Below are 21,317 nucleotides of genomic sequence, written 5' to 3' on the forward strand. Positions count from 1 at the left end.
TAAGTTGAAACAACTTACTTTGAAAATAATAATTTCAAAGACGATAAGTAATATATTCCACTTTTGTGACTTTTAGTTCATGAAAGGTCGAGGAATAGTTTTTCATATGAAACTGAGGGAACTCCCTGGTATTGTTAACAAATCGTCCGGTTATCGTCCCGTAATTGAACTACGATCATATATTTACACAGTTCTGGCGATGATCATATAAACAGGCCTGAATACTCATATACTGAAAACACGGCCGATTATAGTACTAGCCTGCTAAATACAAGAATGGCAACAATGCGGGAGTCCGGCATTCATATATATAACAGTCTTGACTTTAGAGCCGGCTCTGTCTCCTCTAACACGAAATATGGGTTCCGATGTAGTATTGTCATGTTATTCAGCACAGCTAATACTAGAATTGGTTCTGCCGAAAACATAGAAGTAATCATTCCAAAACTAAGTCGTGAAAAATCAATATTGAAGGAAAAAAGGTTCATGTTTTGCGCATGCGTGATATGCTATGAATGTCTCACACAGAAACAGCGACATCTCTATTCGCCTGCCTGTCTCGCAAGAACGAAAATATCGTTGTCTTTCATGTTGAACTTTCAATTCAATCGTATATCGTAAGTATATAGTATTTCATGTCATACAAAAAAGATGTTAGTCAATGTCATGTCATACAAAAAATGTAAATTTACATAATAGAGTAGAGTTCAATTGAAAACATGACATCGCGCTGCACCAAGGGAACTGAAACTTGAAAAATGGTGTACTACAGCTAAGTCTAGTATTTACAACTCGATCGGAGCGCCGCTATCGGGAATTGGGATAACACACCGCGCCGCTAAAAGGAATTATCTCACCACGGGAATTCCCAGAACACCTATCTCCCTCGTTAGTAACGCTTTAAAGTGTAAAAATCTATCTGATGCGTAAAACAGAGTGGTCCATACAGTAGGCTCAGAGTATCAAATTTTAGATAAGTCTTAAACATTTATGCCTAGACTGAGAACCATTATATTTCGTCTCTATTCGTCGGGTACTGTCAGAAAATACGAAAAAACTTGTAAAAGAAATTTAACCTTGGACGGTATTTTACGTTTTTCAAGGTCATTGAGGCCTGACTGCCCGTTTTCATCATTTTTCTCGTTACATATTACATTTACATCGTAACAAAGTAATTAAAAAGGTTTCGTCAAAATCCATGAGGGCGTCATACATCGACAGATTCACCGATAAAGGAATACGGATCTGGCTATTTCCGATATTTTCAACACAGTCATAGAAATGAGTACGCGTATTGGCCGAAAGTGCCATATATACAAATAAAATAATACACAATAAACGCATAACGGTGGACGATAGAGAGCAGTAATTTCCTTGCTTCTGTGGCCTCTTGTGTCGTCAGTACTGCATAGTACGTATGTACATAGGAAGAAAGATATGAGATAGATAATGATCGATGTTGGATCTAGGAATTTGGGGGTAATTTTTAAATTCACCGTTCGAAAATTATCACATAACATAAATAAAAGCTATAGATAAAAGTTGTGTCCTGAAACAAAATTCAATGCTGTTTTTTCATTTTCTTCACTATGATAGAAATGGAATACAAGAGAGGGCAAGAAATAAAAAGAATGCGAATAATTAGATGTTATTGAGTACTAATCAACTTAATTGTTCTCTATATTGTATTGAATGATCGAAATATACTTTTCTTCGCTTATTTAACAAGAGTATCATAAAAAAAAAATAAGAAAATATATTGTAAAATTTTTTTTAAGAACAAAAATTCAATTTACAATTTTAACTTGGACCGGCAATAAAGTTTCGAGTTCATTTTATATATTTACATTAAAAATAATAATTTTAGGAACAGTTGTACTAATTAAATTTTACAAGTTTTTCAGTCTAGAATGGAACAAATGTAACAATATGGGCAAGAAACATGATGTAATCATCAAATTAATAAATCACATTTCTTTTGCATATATTATATCTTAAATATTAATAATTATACTGAGATTCGTAGACGTCCAAAATTATTTTGTTACATAATTATTACTATTTGTAATTATTACTCAAATATATATATTTCAAATTATATGTATAGTGAATGTATGAGCGTACAATGAAAATTTAAATACAATAATTAAATAACAATATCTTAGTTTTGTACATAATTAGATTTTAGTGGAACCATTAGTGTATCATATTCATACATATATCAGAGTGTAACGATTCATAAAAATTAGCAAAATTTGAAATGTTCCATCCATAAATTCAGTAAAATAATTTTCAATAAATGTTGCAACGATTCGTTCTATAGTTATTCAAGTAAAAATTGCACGGCGATCAAGGCTTTTGACGGAAATAATAATAATGTTTGTGAATGTAAGTCACTTAATAAATACATATTTACATAATCTCAATATATTTCACATGTATATATCAATAAGCATAAAATTACAGTACACGATGTTATGTTATTAAATGAAAGGGTATACGGACAGATGATAGAATTATCAATGAGGTTTAATCGAAGTACATTATTTGGTAAATAATTGAAATTAACGTTTACATTTCTGTGCAAACAATCCGTATGAAATGAAACATCATTGATACCTATTTCCCCTACCTTATCCACTTATTCTTGCCCTGTACTGTATGTCGCGCAAAAAGTTAATCGAATGAGAATGTAATTGGTTTCCTAATGTAGCAAAGATTCTGCAATAGTCATATACTTTACAATACATTGAAATATGAAATAAATACATTGAGTATTCTGTTACGAATATATTACAAGTAGAAATTGAAGTATGTGGTTTTAAAACAATTTAGTTTCAATAATGTCTTCACACAATTACTGTTCAATAATTCCTTCTATTGCTTGTGCTACTATTCTCGTATAAATATATTGAACATCTTTCAATTAAAGTTCCGTACAATTTTTAAAAATTATTGTATCAGGATATATAAAGTTTTCTCAATAATAAGAGAACAATATAGAGAAGTTCCTCAAAATATTAAATGTTACAGAACAGGTCAATGTACCCACAATTTAAGTAAGATAAGAAAAATGTTTATACTGTATAATCATATGAAGGTATAAAGAAGATACTATTCCCAAATTTCTACTTCAAAAGCTTTTGTACAAATTATGAAAACAATTATCCTTGAGCATTTATATTATTTTCTTGTTGAAAGCAATGACAAATTTCAGTCGTTTAACAATGTGATATCAACAAAATTGCTAATAAAACGTAAAAAAAGGAATGCATTTCTAGTTAAAAAGACATAATTATTTCATACTTCTCATTGATAGAATTGTACATACATAATTTTTTAAAGTAATACTAGAAGGAGATAGGCAACAGTATCAATAGGTACAGTTTCAAAGAGTTATCAAAGAGGTCTACTTTGCAGAACAATATTGTCTATCTGCAAAGTGTTGCATCTAATTGGACAAGCCATGGCAGCAACAGTTTAATTTTCCTTCTGTAATTTGGATCTTTGGCAATAGGATTATGCTCTAAATACACTGTCTGTAATTTCTTATTAACTGCTAAATTTTCTACAGTTGTCCAATCCTCAATTTCATTGTTGTTTATCTGGAAAATACATTAAGTATCAAACAGTATTTAAATATGCATATACAGCTCTTAATCATATTCTTACCCAGAACTCTTCTAAATCTTCAAGATGTTCAATGTTTTCAATCTTTTTTATTTTATTATTTGCTAGATCAAAAGTTGTTACTTTTGTACAATTTGATAATCCTCGGATGCATGTTATTCCATTTTCAGATAAATACAACTGATCAAGATTCTTTAATTCGTCTAAATTTTCTATTTCTATAATGCGATTGCTTTGAAGACTTAATAACTGAAGATTTTGTAAACAGCCCAAATTTTCTATCTTTGCTATCTTATTTTTACCAAGGAACAAACTTGTTAAATTTTCAAGTGCTTCAAGATTAATTATTTCTCTTATTTTGTTATCACCTAACTCAAGGATTGTAAGGTTCTTTAGATGTGACAGATTCTCAATGCACTGAATCTTATTTGACGACAGGTATAACTTTTGTAAATTCAATAGGTTGCCCAATCCTTCTATCTTTTTAATACGATTAAAAGATAAATCTAAAAGTCTGAAAATATAATATTTGCTTATGTCCAAGAAATTTAGGATATTATTTTGATAAATTTACTATTTATTATATTTACTAAAAGAAAATGTATCTTTTATTTTACTTATAAGGAATGTAGTAACATACTTCAAATTTACAAGAGCATCTAAGTTTTCTATAACAACAATCTGATTATCTCTTAATTCTAACTCGACCAAAGTTGTAAGTGTATCAAGGTTCTCAATTTTCTTTATCAGATTCCACGTAAAACACAATCTATGTATCTTCCTCAATGGTTCCAAATTTTCTAATTTTGTTAGTCTCGAATGATTAAAATCTAATTCCTAGAACATTAATGAAATAATTATACACACACACATATATATATATAAGAATTATGTCATTATAAACTTTCAAGTTGTTATTGATGAAGTTAGTAGTAAGGGAATAATAAAAACGAACATCGCTATCAGGATCTATGATAAGAATCTTTTCCGCTTCTTCATTTTCATCATTTTCATTCTCTCCCTCGATTTCAGCCGAACCTTCGCTTTTATTATCCTCTAAAACACGATTATATTTCTATAAGCAACCATGATCCGTAATGTTTTTATTGACGATTACGTTGCAATAAACAATTATTATACCATTATTTGCCATTACTACAAGATATAAAGACAATTTCTTCGATTTAATTGGTAGATTTAGTTTAAAATTGCGTGAAAAAAGATTATAATTGATTATACTGTTTCATAAAGATCCAGCATTAAATGCAAATCGAACTGTTGTAGTATTTGTTGGAATTATTTGAAATTGTATAAACTTTACACTGCGGTAGGTTCTACAATGTCCATGGTTTTACACTATCCCACAAATGTGGTTGCGAACTTATATCACGTAAATGACAATTACATCGTATATATTGTGAAAGTTTTCCACGGCTTGTTCTTAGTTCTTACACTTTTTGCAATGATCAGTAATTTTAATAAAACTGTTCTAAAGCTTATTTATTATTATTCTAAGTTTATTACTACTACTATACTAAGTTTATTATTATTATTATTATTATTATTATTTTATTACTATTTATTACTACTATTATTATTATACTCGTAATTTTATTAAATAAACATATTGATTAATAAAATATTCCTCTATATTTCTTGCATCTGGCCATTTTCTTTTTTGAAAATAGTTTTTGATATTAACTGCATGAATAGTAGTTTGATATTAACGAAAACTGCCATTAGGTATAGATTTCACGATATCGATTTACAACTGCTTAAATTAATCCGTATATGTATATATAATTGATTTGTTACAATCAAATGGTAGTATTAGAAAATATAATAGGTTATGCGAAAATATTTTCTTCATTATTAATCATTTTTATGTATTCGTCTTTTAATTAATTAATTAAAATAAGGTGAAGATCTTATGAAACATCGGCATCTAAGTTCTAGAAAAAATCTAGGGAAATTCCAAGTAGCAATATTTAAATTTATTGGTAATATTTTCATTTCGATACTTAACATACAATAAGATAGAAAATATAATATTTATTTAAATGCTGATACAGTTTACTGAAGAAGATGTAACATATATAAATTTATATAGAATTTAACAGTTAGTGGAAAATTTAAAAATATACTAGGAAAATTACACGGCTGTACTTTATCAATGAGTATTCTCTTTTATGTATCATTGCCGCGTCCGTGACTTTGATCAGTAGCTAGTCTAGTGAAGATGGCCGAAAACAATGGCAGTGATTATTGAGTTAACTTTGCGTTCTCCTGGCACTTGTCAACAAAGAAGTTATCTTTAATAAAAAAGCATATAACATAGGCACAAGTGAGTGCGATTTCTATTTTGTTTGCCGCTGTTGATCGAGATTTTAATCTTCTAATTTAGTACTATAGTCATTTAACGCTATAAGGAATAGCAATTGTGCTTTTCATCTTTTCTTACTGTCACCTCATCTAACATCCGAGAAAACCTTTCGAACATTTCTCAGCATTTTTGAAATACATCTCACGAAAATTTTCATTAAACGTTCGCGTGCTTCTATAAACATCGTCTCTTTTAAATGTTTGCGCATTTCCGCTATGTTTCACTTGCAGTAATTTTAAAACAATTTCGTAGAATTTCAATTTAACTTCCTCCGGAAATTCATTATCTTTCTGAATTAAAATTGATATATTTTTTATAGGACGTATCTGCATACTTATCATATATCATTCCAGTGAGGTAACATCAGTAACATCATGTTGTTTTACATAAAATGTCATTATTAGTTATTTAAATTTTTAGAGAAAGAAACTTGAACCTTTACTTTACCATATAAGATCATTTTTTTTTAGAAGTACCGTATTTTTCAGTTATTGTTTTTGTATGATTTTTTGAGCTTCTTATGTTTTGGGTATTCAATATAAATGAAAAGTCATTGAAAATTGAGGAATACAAACTTAAAATTTTTTAAATTGGGAACTGCGGACCCCTAACATTAAATTTAAGATTAAAGTATATATCGATTTACATAATAGTTGATGGAATTACAAATAATTTAAATGATACTATATATATGAATATTTCTGATAATTAATGGCATAACAAACGGCGATGTTATATTAATTAATCAGTAATTTTTTTTAATTTAGTGATATAACAAATAGATATTCTATTCCCCAGTACTTAAATCAAGCAAAATTGGCTTTTATGAAAAAAAAACCAGGACATTATTGTTTAAAAATTACTTTATAAATCATAAGACGAAATGCTATGTTGTATAAAGTAATAAGTGATGTAACGCTACTAATTAATGTTTCTATGTTAGATCATATACAAAGGATAATGGTAGTTTCAATTTTCTTTTTTTCTTTTTATTTGTTTTTCTGTAGGGATATATTATGGCAACTGCTATTCAAAAGAATGGCATGAAACCTTTAACAAACACATCGATAAATCACGTAGAGGATGTGAAGAATTTAGACAATACCAACATATGTAAAGAAGAAAAAGATGAGAGGATATTTGATGGACAGATCCAACCTTACATGGAGCCTCATGAACAAGAACCTCGTGAATTGGATATCGTTATCAATAATGTAGTTTGCAGCTTCAGTGTTAGGTGTCATTTAAATTTACGAGAAATTGCACTAAATGGATCTAATGTGGAATATAGAAGAGAGAATGGGGTATGTTTTGAAGCAGTCTCGTTTTGTTTACATTTGTAGCAAATTAATTATATTTAATATATTTGATTGTGATGTAAGCTTAATTTTTATATCTTTAATTTCTGTTCAATGTTTCTATGCAGAAAATTTAAATTACATTACTAGAACGCTTACATACTTGATTTTTCTTAATTACATACAACAATTTACATACTTTAATAAAATTTGCAATGTATTTTTAAGCAGTGAATAAAAATTTATTAAAAAATATTAAACATTAAAGTAACAAGAGAAAGTATCAGTGTTAATAAGATGCGAAGAAGATATAAAGTTATTTGTTATAAATTAATCATAAATATTTTACATTTGGCTTTTAGTTTTTTGTAATTAACAGTAAAAGATTATGATTAATTGTTTAATAAAATGGTACACTCCTTGATTTTATCCCATTCCTAGATTATATAACATACATTATCTGTATGATAATGAAAATGATCTTAGTATAGTTTTGATATAATATTAATTTCTACTTGAGAATATAACTATGCTTTAATATATATTAAATTAGAAATATCAGAATATGTTGGATGTATCGTAAATTTCCTTTCAAGATCGTTAAAGCCATAGTTCAATTTTAAGCGAGATATACATACAATTTAGGACTACATGAAACTTTCTAGCCGAACAAGTTGATCTTTAGGTTTTAATATAATTTTTAGATTCTAAATAATTTGAAATATTGAATAACATTTATAGGCAATGTTCTTAGTATATGCATGCATGTTGTAGATGATTACTATGAAACTAAGGAGACCATATACTACTGCTTCTATATGGTCTTCTGGCAAAGTAACATGTACCGGCGCAACTAGTGAAGTTCAAGCAAAGATAGCAGCTCGCCGCTTTGCTCGTTCACTTCAGAAGCTTGGATTCAAAGTACGATTTAACAATTATAGAGTGGTTAATGTACTGGGTACATGCTGTATGCCATTTGCAATCAAGATAACATCATTTTCATCATGTCATAAAGAAAATGCAGAGTAAGTATACTTATGTATGTTTAAATAAACCTATATGATTTACAGGAATAATTGAACTGATTGACTAACAATGATTTTGATATATACCCTTTTATATATAATCTATTATACCGATAATGTATTATAGTCAAAAATATTCATGTATTCGTTTTATTTAGTTATGAGCCAGAATTACATCCTGGTGTCACATACAAGCTGAAGGAACCAAAAGCTACATTGAAAATATTTTCTACTGGAAGTGTCACTGTAACAGGTTTGTTTTACTATTGGATTAAAGTTCGCGTTGAATGAATTACTAATTCTTTTGCAATCGCGAATGAAATATCTCGTTAACACAATGTTATTTATGCAATGCTATGGATGAAAGATCGCAAGTGTGTTTTAGAATAGAAAATGTCTCATTCAGAAATTTGCAATGAAGAATCAATTTGTAACATACGGACGAATGACATTCAATTATAAACACTGAAGGACGGCTGGTAAATATATCCATAGCTTGGCATAAACGACATTCATAAATACTTTATCTACTATGAAGATTGAAGTAAAAATCTATAAGGAAATATATTGTTTTCGTATACGATCTTAATTATTATGTTTATTGAGTAAATTGAAATGTACATTGTAGCTCCCAATGTTGCTGCTGTCCAAGCTGCAATTGAATATATTTATCCACTAGTCTACGAATTTCGTAAGGAGAGAACGACAGAAGACGAACTTGCCCTAACAACGAAGAAGCGTAGAATGGGGCTAAGAAAAAGAAGTCGTGATGAGTTCCTACATGATCCAGATTATATATATGATACCATGTTCTCTGACGAGGAGGAGGAAGAAGAAGAGGGTGAGAGTGACGCCAGTTGGGACTGAGCTGTTTATTTCGCTGCTCCTCTGTTAATTGTGAAACTGTTATACTTCTTACATCTTGTTTTACAAGGAAAAGAAAAAAGAAAAATAGATACATACTGCTTTGTGTACAAAAGTGTTATCTAAAGAGTGAAGTGAAGTATTCTATTTCCCTTAGTGAAAAGACAATGTGTGAGTGCTAGAGACAAATATGCACATGCAAGTGCTTTAATTATGATTACACTAATATTGAATCAACTGAACTGAATTTCATCACCGTAATAATATCATCATAATTTACTTTCATTAATGGTACATATACGTACATAGATACATTCTTATATATATATATATATATATATATATATATATTATTATATAAGATTATATATTATTATATATTATTATTATATAAGATTATATAATATTATATATTATTATATATATATATATATATATATATATATATATATATATATATATATATATATATATATATATATATAAATGTTAGACATAAAAACAATGTATGCATACTCATTGTGTTTAGCAAACAATATCTCAACACTTGTTCAATCTTTTCTGTTTTCCATCTTTTCCTTTCATTTTTGTTCTTCTGATAGAATTTACTACATTTAAGTAATTAGAATTCGAAAAAGAACTTGTTTGTAACCGTGCTCCTCTATAGTTTAAATAATGAATCGATTCATGTTTATTTAGTTCTTCATTATATAATGACAGATTATGTACTGAATTTTTGTAGCGATGGAAAGTGTATACATTTTTGCTGTTTTATTGTTCTTTTTTCTACTTATATATATATAATCTATTTCTGCTTAATTAATACATTGTGCCAAAGATGGATGTCTAAAATTTGAGATAAAGTGATCAAAGGACATCTAAGAAGCTAAAAATTTTGTTTAGTATCACAATTTACTTTTCTACTACAATGACATATTATACTACATTTGAAGGTATTTCTATATAAATGACATTTTTGTTAGTAAATAACAGAGAGTTGATCTAATTTAATTTGATTTTAAAAGTCTTTTAATGGAAACTTATTTGGTTTCCTGTTAAATAAGTTGAAAAAGCTGCAGTACGGGAAAAATTTGTTTTAAGCGTTTGTATGGTTAAACGTTCTTATTCTAAATGGCTATGGGCTGTTAACGCAGTTAACAATTGCAACAAAGAAAAAAAAAAACGCTATGTGATTATCATCTTCTATTAATTGTATCAAAATTACACAGGCCTGATTGCGGTGTTTTAAGATTGGGCTTCATTATTTATGCTTACATCAATATACAGATTAGTCCCAAGCCTGAATATTAGTTTAAAATAACTTGTCAATCCCCCCCCTTTTTTGGTTGTTATGGAACGTATTTGAAAAGTGAAACAAAACATCGTAGCATCAGTGACGTGTCTCATTTTACCTTTTGAGAATCGCAACAAAAATTTAAAGAATAGAATAGATTACGATAACATATTACTTATCATTTCTAATATCTATTACCAACATGTAAGATCTTGTTCATTTATTTATTTATCACTTGCAGTATCCTCATGACGATAAGCGTATTTGAATTATGTCGTTATCATTTAATTTTAATTAGTTATTGTCATATATCATAGTTCGAGGAATGATAAACGTTATGTTTTACAAAATATTCAACAATTCGAGTCTAATACATCTTAAATACGAGAAGCTTGACTGACATAAGGCTATTTTCAAATTCTGTTTGGTAATAAAAGCTGGGAATAGATAACATACAAAATTTGTTATAATTGTATGATGTACTTTAACGGAAACAAAAACATTCTCTAACGACATTACTATCATTTAAAAGTAGGCGCATGGACTTTAAATAAGACATAGTGTAAATAAATCAAGTTATCCAGATATACTAATATGCAATTAGTTGTATACTTTCTGAATATTATAAAACAACATGCATACCTTACACCTGTTACTAATTATATACATTCTCAATGATCCCTTTTCGTATCATAAGTACGTGTGAACGAAGAAAAACATTGGCAATACAATTTCAATACTATAATGAATATTGATCTGTACCTTGTGCCATACATAATGCTATTTGTACACTAAGCTTAATTGAATTCTCATAATCTCCAATGATTTAATATTAACTATATGCGAAACAAGTTCTTTTACAAAGATGCTATAGTCACTGCCCGTAGTATATCCAAAATACAAAAATTAAGAGCTCGAATTTAATTAAAATATATATGACATTAGGCACTTACTGGAGCACCTTAATTTTACATTGATTACCATATGTATTAAATATTATCATACGGATGAAGAATTTTTATTTTAAGAATGGCAATAATGTCAGAACCGCTGTGTAATTTATAACTTTGTTGAAGCCAATGCATATATACTATTCATGTCTTTCTTTCTTTCATAGTTAGAAAATATACAATATGTGGAAACATTATATACTTTTGTAATTATTTTAGATGTGCATTAAAATTTAATACGAAGTATTATGAATTTCAAGCGTTTTATAGGAATGTTATTTGAACAAAATTTTCAAAAACTTTCATTTAGCATTTATAAATACAATTCTTTTTTATTATAAAATAATATCATTCTTTAGTTTTTATTTGAAGTCCTCCATGTTATGTCCTTTAACTAACATCAATTAAAAAATCTTGATATTTCATGGTTATAAACAATCATAATTAAAAAAATGCATTTTAAAGTTATAATTAATGCTGGAATGAAAATAAGACGGTAATAAAACTTTCTTTACCTTGAGTAATGTAATAATAACACTAATATGAAAAAAGGCAGTATATTTAATTTATGTTACGTAGAACACATTTTCTCGTTTATTGTAAAACTATAAAAATGCGATTTATGGATACAAAACCTTTTAGAAAAGTTATTTGATACGTAAAAATATTTGTTTCTTAATTTAATAATAGTTTCTACTAGTTTAACAATCTAAATGTAAAGGTTTCTGGCATTGTTCCATAAATTTTATATTGGAACCTAGAGAAATTGTTTAAGGAAATCTAATGGCAATGCTTTTTTCTAAAGCAGTATTTGTTATAAAAAAAGAAAAGTTTAGTGGAATCTAATATCTATACAATCATTGCACACAAACTTGTATAGCGAATTTCTGGAATGAAATATCTTATTCTACATATCTCTATTTCTGGAATGATATATCTTATCCTATATATACTGCAGCATGAGATCTAAATATAGTAATAATATTCAATGCAGTAAATTATTGTCCGAAACTTTCTCTCATGTATTATTGTATGCATAGAGTACAGAAGTATTTACATTGAAGGAATTTATATAGGAATCATATAATTTTCGAGTAGTAAACTATCTTATTTGGAATACTTAAAATAAATAAAACCATTCTTTATACTTATTTTTTCAATTATATCTGCTGGTATTTTATTCTTTTCTGAATAAGATTATTAATGCCACAAAGAAAATTGTTGTATCGTAATTATTGCCATTATTATGTTTTACATTCTTTTGAACTTCGTATATTTAGCTAATGTTTCCTAAAGCATATTTAGAAAGTGTTTGCCGATGAAGTTATATTCAAATTCAACTTAATGTCAACATGGAACTGCAGTGATGTTATTAGTATTACATGTAATTTAAAGTTAGTTTCTAAAATGAATCATTCTTTATTACAACCGAGTGACTGCCAATCACAGACTATAACTAAATGCTATTTCAGTACTCTCATCCGAACAAACGCAACTGTTTTAATGATTTTTTCAAATTCACGACAATAAAATATTAATTGTTATTGTTTACTAGTATAACATCATATGTTTACGATACATTTTTTTTTTTTAATAATAATTTTAATTTATTCTCTATCTTTATAAGAATATATCAGGCTTTACATCCAAAGTAGTTTAAGCAGCATAAGTATTAAACATTGTTATAAATATTTCTATTTCTACTGATACTTTTAATATCCAAACATTATTTTATGCTGCTCATACTATCTGATTTGAACAAATTAATTATAATTGACATACTATAATCGCTACATATAGAAGCAAAGTTTCTGATCGCGCTAATATCATGAAAAATGATGTGCACTTTTACCAAATCTACTAAATTTAATGTACATTACTGTTTTCGCATTCCAGGCCTCTTGATACTATTATTTTCTAGTCTGAGAATATATTTACACCAAAGACAGTCCATAAAAACATGTTACAATTTAAAATAGTATAGGTAACATGGATACATTGCTCAAGATTGATGAAATTTAACTATGCTATTCTTAGTAAAGTGCTTGTACAGTAATTAATGAAAACATGTAATATCTTTTCAAGATATTTGCAAATCAAATTGTATGTTATCATGAAAAAGAAAGAATCTATTAAAAATTTTGGTAGAGGTGAACATTCTCTGTTAATTCTTATATGTACTCGTAGTTATAACATCTCTGAATGTGTCCATAGCAAAATATAATTTTCTAGCGTAATGCGTCACCATATATAATCATTATTTTTATAGGTATAAATAACTAGATGTATGAATATGTATCTGGTTGTTATATCGATCTTTGAAAATACTTCATTTGCAGCTTAACGTGAGACATGTTTAGATGGTACAAATGTTATGATATTAAGCAAAGTTTCACAGTTTTGATTGATTCATTAAAACTGGAGACAATTTTATAACATATTATAATCGTTATAGAAGCACTAAGTTCTTGATGTTGTCATTGTCTTCAATCGTTATTATTGACATGATGATGTACTATCATGTACGTAGCTGTATCAGTTTATAGCGAAGAAAAAGAAAACGTAGAAAAATATGCTAATATGGTATATATTGTATCAATTAAATAATAGTAATACATCGTATATACTGATATTTATAGTAAATCTTTCTTTGAATTCAACATAGTGACTAGTATTATACATTTACATTCTTTATTCATTCCTTTGCACGGTACGATTGAATTCTAAAGCAATAATGAATGTGATTTTGTGAAAATCAATCCGCAGTAGATAAATATATACATAGTTCAGTTATAACGAGTTTCTTTTTTTATATATAAATATTTTTGTTCTGTTCTTGAAACTTACTCGAAATATTGATGAATAACATGTATCAAAATGGTACCCTATCAATTCTTTAACGCACTATCAATAGTATTAGTAATACGTACATGTATTGTTTTAAAGTATGGTAGTTATAAAGTATATTTAGTATTTAGAATGATGTTGCATCGATAGCATGGCCTCTTCTAGAATATGTATTTAGAATACTTTTAATAGAGCATTATATAGATTTTAAATTTAAGAGATGTTCACGCTCACTTTCAAAGAGATTTTCTGCATATATGCATTGTCAAGCTACTATTTTCATGTAAACATGAGTAATTTTCCATCAACTGCAATGTGTACACTAAATATTAATGCATAAAATAAGTAAGATAAATTAAAAGATATGTAAAAAAAAATGATATAGTTTCTAAAGTATGAGCCCAAGGCATCCATGATAATTTATATGTAACTTTTCATTAGGTAGATATGTATTAAAGACTGTTGAATGAACTGTACATGAAAATTTTTATGTAAAAATCAAAGAAATAAAAGGCAATGATTAATTTAAATCAACTTATTTCACACGTACTTATTATTACAAACTTTATAAATTATTGTTTTAATGTATAAAACGTACAGTTAAAAACATTTATTACATCTCAAGAGTATCTTAAATTTCTTCGGAAATAATGTACATACCTTTTAATATCTAAATTTATTATTACAGTTAATTTTGAAATATATCAAGAAATTCACTTATGGTTGGATAATAATACAATGCTACGCTCATAGCAGCCTGTAAAAATATTATCATCGCTGGAATAACTTTTTATCATTTAGAAGTTATCATTAAATGTTAAAAAGTAATTCTACTCTATTAGATACGTCAATATTATTTAAAAAACTAATAGACAAAAAGATTAAAAATAACTGCGCGTTATTTCTTACCTCTCTTGTGTTAATACTCAGTCCTGTTTTGTTCAATATACATTTGTAAGGTAAGATGGCATAATGGTTACTAATATTTAAAAGGCAATTTAGATTGCAATGTTTTAAATCTTCCATCGCTCTCGTTGGAACATTTCTTAAAAAGTACATATTACTGCGTTTTTTAAATGGCTGAAAAATATAAATTTAGCAAAAAATATAATTCCTAAATGCCAAAATTAGGAAAAGAAGAATTATTTTCTGATGGTGAAAATTTAATACAGAAAAGATATTTTAAACATAATATTCTTATATTATATTAATTATAATTAATTAATTGACAACCTTCTAATTTAATTCCATCCCGATGGGATTTTATTAATATTTTATCCGAATTTTTAATTTCGATTCATAACGGCAATATAATAAAAAATACATGTTTTCAAATTAGTGGAGCCTAACAGCACAATTTAATGTAGAAATTCATTACAGAATATTAACATTTGATGATTAGATTATTCATTAACTGATTTCAGTGTCATATTTACATACCTCGTCATACCATAATGCTTCAACAATGTCTTGAGCATAGATAGATATAGTATTAAACTTTTTCTTATATAACTTTTGTATCTTACGATTTTTTAATTGTAAACACCTATTACGATACCTGTGAGCAGATATTGAAATTGAAAGGCTAATTTATAAACGTAAACAAAGTTTATAGGATGCATACCTCAATAGCAATTTGCATACTTTTGACAAAATCGCACAATGCTTCGTAATAAAACCTCCATAAATTACTGCAGGAGGTGCTAATGTAAACGACATTATGGTACTTCGATTTTCCAATATACAAATCTAAACATTTTCAGTAAAAGTACGGCACTGAGTTATTAATATTTTCATTACTATCTATATTAATTATACGAAGATATTATTATTTATCTTCATCATATACCTCCTCATAAAATGATAATGCTTCTGAGAGTAATAAAATATCGTACGAATGTATGTTTAAACCAGACACGATAAGGGTTTTTGTGGTTTTTGTGAGAATAGGAATGGCCTCTTCTAAATTATCCACTGCACCTTGCCCTAGAAATGGTGCAGGTGTTTTATGACTGCATTCTTCAAATGCTTGACTAACAAACTACAAAAAAATGGCATTGTAAAATTGTCAGTTGACTACTATTGCTTTATTAATAATTATGTTACTCTTATTTTTATGTTATTTTTGATATCTAAATAGTTTCAACAAAAGTAATTTATGCAATAGGAAAGCCAACTGTAAGTTAAATAAGGTAGTAAAATAATATGTTTAACATACCAAATTTGTGATCAACATTTTCAATGTTCTGATAATTTCACACTTCATACTTAAGGTTGATTCGTAAAACATATTTTGTACATGAACTAATATCTTTTCCTGTAAATCTGAATATATTTTATTTTTATAAAATAATTACGCTAAGTACAGAAATATATAATACAGCACTAAGTAAACGAAATTCTGAACTAAATCGCTTGATAGAAACAAGAAGCAATTGGTTTTTAGGATAGATAACTAAATCTTTATAAAAATTGACCATAGAAACTCTGCTTATCCATATCTTTTCAAGCCAATATGATACCAATAAATCAATCAATCAATCAATCAATCAATCAATCAAAAGTCTATCAATAAGAAGAAATATTCTACGAAGATCGTTTGAATAAAAATATTTCTAGAGAATTAACTTTTTGTACGCAGTCCCTTAATAAATATAAATGAAAATATACCGCTAATAGACACCGACGTCATCCATTGCAATAAAACTAGTAACTTTGATTGATATTCTCCCGTATTAAAATACAGATACTCATCAAGGAAACGATTAACGACAAGTATATCTTGTTGCATATATTGTGAAAATTCTATAGTTATATCAAGTAATTTGTTAATTTCTTCTGTAGAAAATTTTTCATTTTCCAAAATAAATGCTGAAATGAAAGAAACATTAAATTTATCTTTCTAGAAACATTTATTATATTACAGATTATATTATAGGTGTACCTCTTACTAAAGTATTGTAGAGATTATAAGAGAATCTACTCTGATAGTGGAAATCAGCAAATGTAAGAAGGTGATACCCAGCAATATTAGACAAAAGTGATATGGCATTACACGGTAATTCTACACTTAAGTGCAATTTTCCCAATTCTTCTGTACTGTAATAGCTTACTATGTAACGAATATCAATCAATAAACGTAATAAAGCAATAATGTTATTTATTTACCTAGAAATCTCAAAGATAGATTTTGTATCCTTTTCTTTGAAAATATTGGAGCCAATTTGAAAATATCCTACAGGTGGTAACAGAGGTGCTACAGCCTTCTTTGTTTTCATAAACTATTAAAGTTAAAGAAATATATGAATATTCAACGTTTATATAAATTTTATAATTATCAAATACTTACCTCAAATACATTCCAGTTAAAACACTCTGAATGTAAGTCCTGTGTTTGTTGACTCTCTAAACGACTTTTCGCATCTTGAAGCATTAATCGCAAAATTTCAGGTATCGGTTTCCATACACTTTCTGTGTTTATAGATTGAATTTTTTCAGGAACTAATTCCGGTTTGTAAGATTTGAATAATCTAAAATAAATCTTATGCAAATTAATATTACATTCGTTAAATGAACCAACTCAAATCGCAATTACTTACGACAATAAGACAATAATATGTTTACGAGGTTTCGAATATTTCTGATGAAGATTTAGTAATCTAGATACATCTCTGCGAGTTACATCTTCTGGTTTTGTTAATACATAAATGATACGTGCTATATGTCTTTCCTACAATGGTAATAGTAAGAAAATATTTAAATAATGTAACTACGCAATATGACTTATATTATGATCGTTATTAAAATTTTTTATTGTAAATACAAGTTCTTTTATAAATTTACATACGCAGTATTGGTAAACAGAATGTATACACACTTACCAGTCTTTCCTTTTTCAACATCATATAGAAGAAGACGCTATAATATATATTTATAACTTTTTTATCTATTAGTTGATAGTCCAATATGCCTGAAAGCACGCAAACACACATACAATTTAAATTTTTATCTTATATATATTTTGTTCCGTCATATTATTATACGATTAAAAAAAAGAAAGAAAATATTACCAACTGTCCATTGTATAATAATAGTGGATACAGTAATAGGCAGTTCATTTATAGATGCTAGGCACCAAGAAATAAGGGACTTGACTGTGCGTTCAGGTATCTCGTGCCTTGGAACTAAACACTTTGCTAAGGATACTAATTTAGTAGCACCTGGCAAACATATTTTTTCCTTTATGTTTTCAATAGAATGTAACTGTTTGTTTCTTATAACGGTCTGTATGCTCACCTAATTCAGTATTTATAATAATATCTGCTAACAAATCGATATCTTCATCTATCAACCCTTTAGTCGCGGCATAATTTTGTAATATACCGAGTGATTCTTCAAATGTAGAATAATCTTTCTTTTTTACTACAAAAGAAAGGACAGAAAAAATGCACTTATTGGAAGATTTAAAATTGAAAACATTTTATCATGCATTACTATTTGCATATTATATCAATCTAATATATATTAGTAATATATATTTGTAAGGGAAAATAACTATGGTATATATGTACATATATACAGTCAATAATAAAAGTATTCAAACAGGATGATAGAAAAGCAATTCATCGTTCAAAAATTACAATACAATATTGCATTGCAATATCGTCATTACATAATATTGTTCTTCCATAAAGTTTGCTGACATAATTATACATGCGCTTTTTTCTTCAATTTTGTAGTAATAATTAATACCAATGACACCATGATGCAGGTAAAAAATAATTTTTTTCTATATCGCAAAGAACTGATTTCTCTTCTCTTGGTGTTAATTTCTTCTGATGTTAGGATGGCGGTTTAATCGCAATATTCTCATTATTATTGAACTCTTTAATTATGAGCCGAGTTGTTGATTTACTTCTTATTAAATGATCTATATTTTCTCTTTGTATAATTTCCCTTTTTCTCAAGTTTCTCAGTAATGGACAGATATTAAATTTTCATTTTCATTTCCTTTCAAAATCATTTAAAACATACCGAAATTCATTTATTTATGTTTAGTTTTCTTAGAGCAAAGGAAATGACAAATTACATGTTCAAATACTTTTCTGCTTGGTATGAATACGTTACCATAATAAAGGTTCTATAGCTGTTATTTGTTGTCTTTAGATTCTTAGAAAACATGGACACATCCTAATGAATAATTCCAAATACACTATAACTGTAAGTACTAGCGCCACTATGCTTTTATATATTGAAACGTAAATCATACTACTGTTTGAATACTTTTTAATGCTTATTGTATTTTTAGTTACGTACCTTTCAAATCTCGTAAAAACTTTAAAAAGGTATCCCTTTCTTCATCTGTCATTTTTTTATATTGTATAACAACAAATTATTTGTAACAAAAAGAAATAAACATTTTTAAACGTTCAATCGTGTTTAAAAGCTCACTTTTTAACTAAATCATTACCGGTATTTTTAACGATATTGTTGTACATCATAACCTAAATATCATAACAATTTAAAATATTTCCTTTCCGTATGTTCCTAACCTATTTTTGTATCAAACAATGGTTATCCCTATAAGTAATATTTAAGGTAAAAAATATAATGCTATTGATAATGAAAAATTCATTCTAACCGCTTAAAATTCTAAACAAACACTATATATTGTCATAAGTCATAGAGTTTATGGCTTGTATCAGAGAGGAAGCGAGAGCGCTCAGTGTTCACGCTCATTATTCTGGTTTATTATTCAGATCATGTTCTCAGCGTTCTGGTTGTTCTCGGACCAGTGATGAACAGTTTGGAATAGCTATTGATCTCCGATGGAATCGATTGATCGAAAATACAAGTACATTGCAATTATGTCCGTATATATGAAACTTGACATACTAGTTAATATTATCATAAAACTTAATTATTAATTCATGCTATCAGAGAACTTTCGCACATATGATCATTTTTTTTTTTTTTTTTTTTTTTTTTAAGTAATTACGAAGGGGTTGCGTTAATTTATGCCGCTTTTTTACTTGAAATATTTATTATTTTCATATTATGTTACAATCGGATATCAATCAAAGTAATTGCAATTGCAATTTCGACTATACTTTGCCATCTTTTTGATAAAAGCTGGATCCCTTGTCGATAGAAGGGCTTCTCTTTTGAGGTGATCCAATCATCGATTCATTTTCAAAGTTCCTCGAGAGATTGGCAAAATGCGTGTCTTGTAGCATTATTGTATGCAATTGTATGCAAATTGTAGCATTAACCGTTTCACTGGGATTTAGAAATTCATGATACACCACGCCTTCCATGTCTCACCAAATGCATAGCAGTATCTTTTTTCCATGGATATTCCGTTTTGGTGTCGATGTTGGAAATTGTTCGGGGTCCACCCACGATTTCCTCTGTTTCGGGTTTCCGTAGTAGATCCAGTTTTCGTTCCCAGTTACTTCCCCCTATGCTTAGGAAGCAAGGAAATGCAAATGCCAAGCGATTCATTCAACTTTCAGCTTTCTGACAATCAACAAGGCATCCCATTTTCCTTTCTTGTAGATTTTCCCTGGGTCATGTAGCCGTCTCGACACGGTCGATATGCCGACTCCGAGGACTACTGACAATTTTTTAAGCGTCTTGTCCCGGATTTCCATCCAATAACTCCTACAGTTCCTCATCGTCAAATTTTTTCGGCAGCCCTGAGCGTTTCTTGTCTTGAGTTTCAATATCACCTTGTTTGAAACGTTGCATCCATTTTCTGCACGTTCTTTCCGAAAGAGCGGCTTCACTATAAATGCCCAGAATCAATTGATAAGCTTCAGCTGCACTCTTTTGCATATTAAATGATGAAACCATTTCGGAGAAATATTTTATTGCGTTCGATATTCGGCTCGATTTTTATCAGCTTTTTCTATGCGCATGAGCGACACCTGTTGACTGTGCAAATAACAAAATGTTCAACCTCTAAAACCTAACGGCTACAGCATGAATTAAAGCAACATCCGTTTCAGAGTCATCTGTCCCCAG

At 28.2% G+C, this 21,317-nt stretch overlaps 4 protein-coding genes across 10 annotated transcripts; 2 read left to right on the forward strand and 2 right to left on the reverse strand.

The window, feature by feature from the left end:
* The first annotated feature begins 28 nt into the window (after positions 1-28).
* On the forward strand, positions 29-1,758 carry LOC117235793. The gene is made up of 2 exons (XM_033498132.1): positions 29-617; positions 700-1,758. The coding sequence occupies exons 1-2, from the start codon at positions 277-279 to the stop codon at positions 713-715; spliced, it is 357 nt and encodes a 118-aa protein (XP_033354023.1). The 5' UTR covers positions 29-276; the 3' UTR covers positions 716-1,758.
* A 653-nt stretch (positions 1,759-2,411) lies between these two features.
* Positions 2,412-5,138, reverse strand: LOC117235652 (protein phosphatase 1 regulatory subunit 7). 2 transcript variants are annotated; one of them, XM_033497890.1, is made up of 5 exons: positions 4,771-5,138; positions 4,586-4,686; positions 4,271-4,467; positions 3,673-4,144; positions 2,412-3,605 (listed from the first exon to the last, which is right to left on the reverse strand). In XM_033497890.1, the coding sequence occupies exons 1-5, from the start codon at positions 4,781-4,783 to the stop codon at positions 3,432-3,434; spliced, it is 957 nt and encodes a 318-aa protein (XP_033353781.1). In that variant the 5' UTR covers positions 4,784-5,138; the 3' UTR covers positions 2,412-3,431. The 2 variants fall into 2 exon arrangements, with proteins under 2 accessions (XP_033353781.1, XP_033353783.1); XM_033497892.1 differs by lacking the exon at positions 4,586-4,686 and having other exon boundaries at positions 4,771-5,134.
* A 688-nt stretch (positions 5,139-5,826) lies between these two features.
* Positions 5,827-9,282, forward strand: LOC117235653 (TATA box-binding protein-like protein 1). 3 transcript variants are annotated; one of them, XM_033497894.1, is made up of 5 exons: positions 5,827-5,968; positions 7,021-7,317; positions 8,086-8,336; positions 8,495-8,589; positions 8,965-9,282. In XM_033497894.1, exons 2-5 carry the CDS (start codon positions 7,030-7,032, stop codon positions 9,201-9,203), a joined length of 873 nt encoding a protein of 290 aa, XP_033353785.1. In that variant the 5' UTR covers positions 5,827-5,968; positions 7,021-7,029; the 3' UTR covers positions 9,204-9,282. The 3 variants fall into 3 exon arrangements, with proteins under 3 accessions (XP_033353785.1, XP_033353784.1, XP_033353786.1); XM_033497893.1 differs by having other exon boundaries at positions 5,832-5,974; XM_033497895.1 differs by lacking the exon at positions 5,827-5,968 and adding an exon at positions 6,333-6,370.
* Positions 9,283-14,811: 5,529 nt separating this feature from the next.
* Positions 14,812-20,024, reverse strand: LOC117235651 (centromere protein I-like). Of its 4 annotated transcripts, none has more exons than XR_004493711.1 (15): positions 19,608-20,024; positions 18,588-18,713; positions 18,362-18,511; positions 18,173-18,261; positions 17,891-18,021; positions 17,641-17,821; positions 17,460-17,572; positions 17,236-17,390; positions 16,962-17,162; positions 16,510-16,616; positions 16,141-16,332; positions 15,916-16,040; positions 15,732-15,849; positions 15,201-15,336; positions 14,812-15,048 (listed from the first exon to the last, which is right to left on the reverse strand). XR_004493711.1 is itself a non-coding variant. In XM_033497887.1 (15 exons), the coding sequence occupies exons 1-15, from the start codon at positions 19,657-19,659 to the stop codon at positions 14,980-14,982; spliced, it is 1,980 nt and encodes a 659-aa protein (XP_033353778.1). In that variant the 3' UTR covers positions 14,812-14,979. The 4 variants fall into 4 exon arrangements, 3 of the variants coding, with proteins under 3 accessions (XP_033353778.1, XP_033353779.1, XP_033353780.1); XM_033497887.1 differs by having other exon boundaries at positions 15,201-15,371; positions 19,608-19,659; XM_033497888.1 differs by lacking the exon at positions 18,362-18,511 and having other exon boundaries at positions 15,201-15,371; positions 19,608-20,023.
* Positions 20,025-21,317: the final 1,293 nt, after the last annotated feature.

This window comes from Bombus vosnesenskii, unplaced genomic scaffold (genome assembly GCF_011952255.1).
Source record: "Bombus vosnesenskii isolate JDL3184/JDL3185 unplaced genomic scaffold, Bvos_JDL3184-5_v1.1 scf7180000013319, whole genome shotgun sequence".
In the NCBI taxonomy this organism is placed as follows: Eukaryota; Metazoa; Arthropoda; class Insecta; order Hymenoptera; family Apidae; genus Bombus; species Bombus vosnesenskii.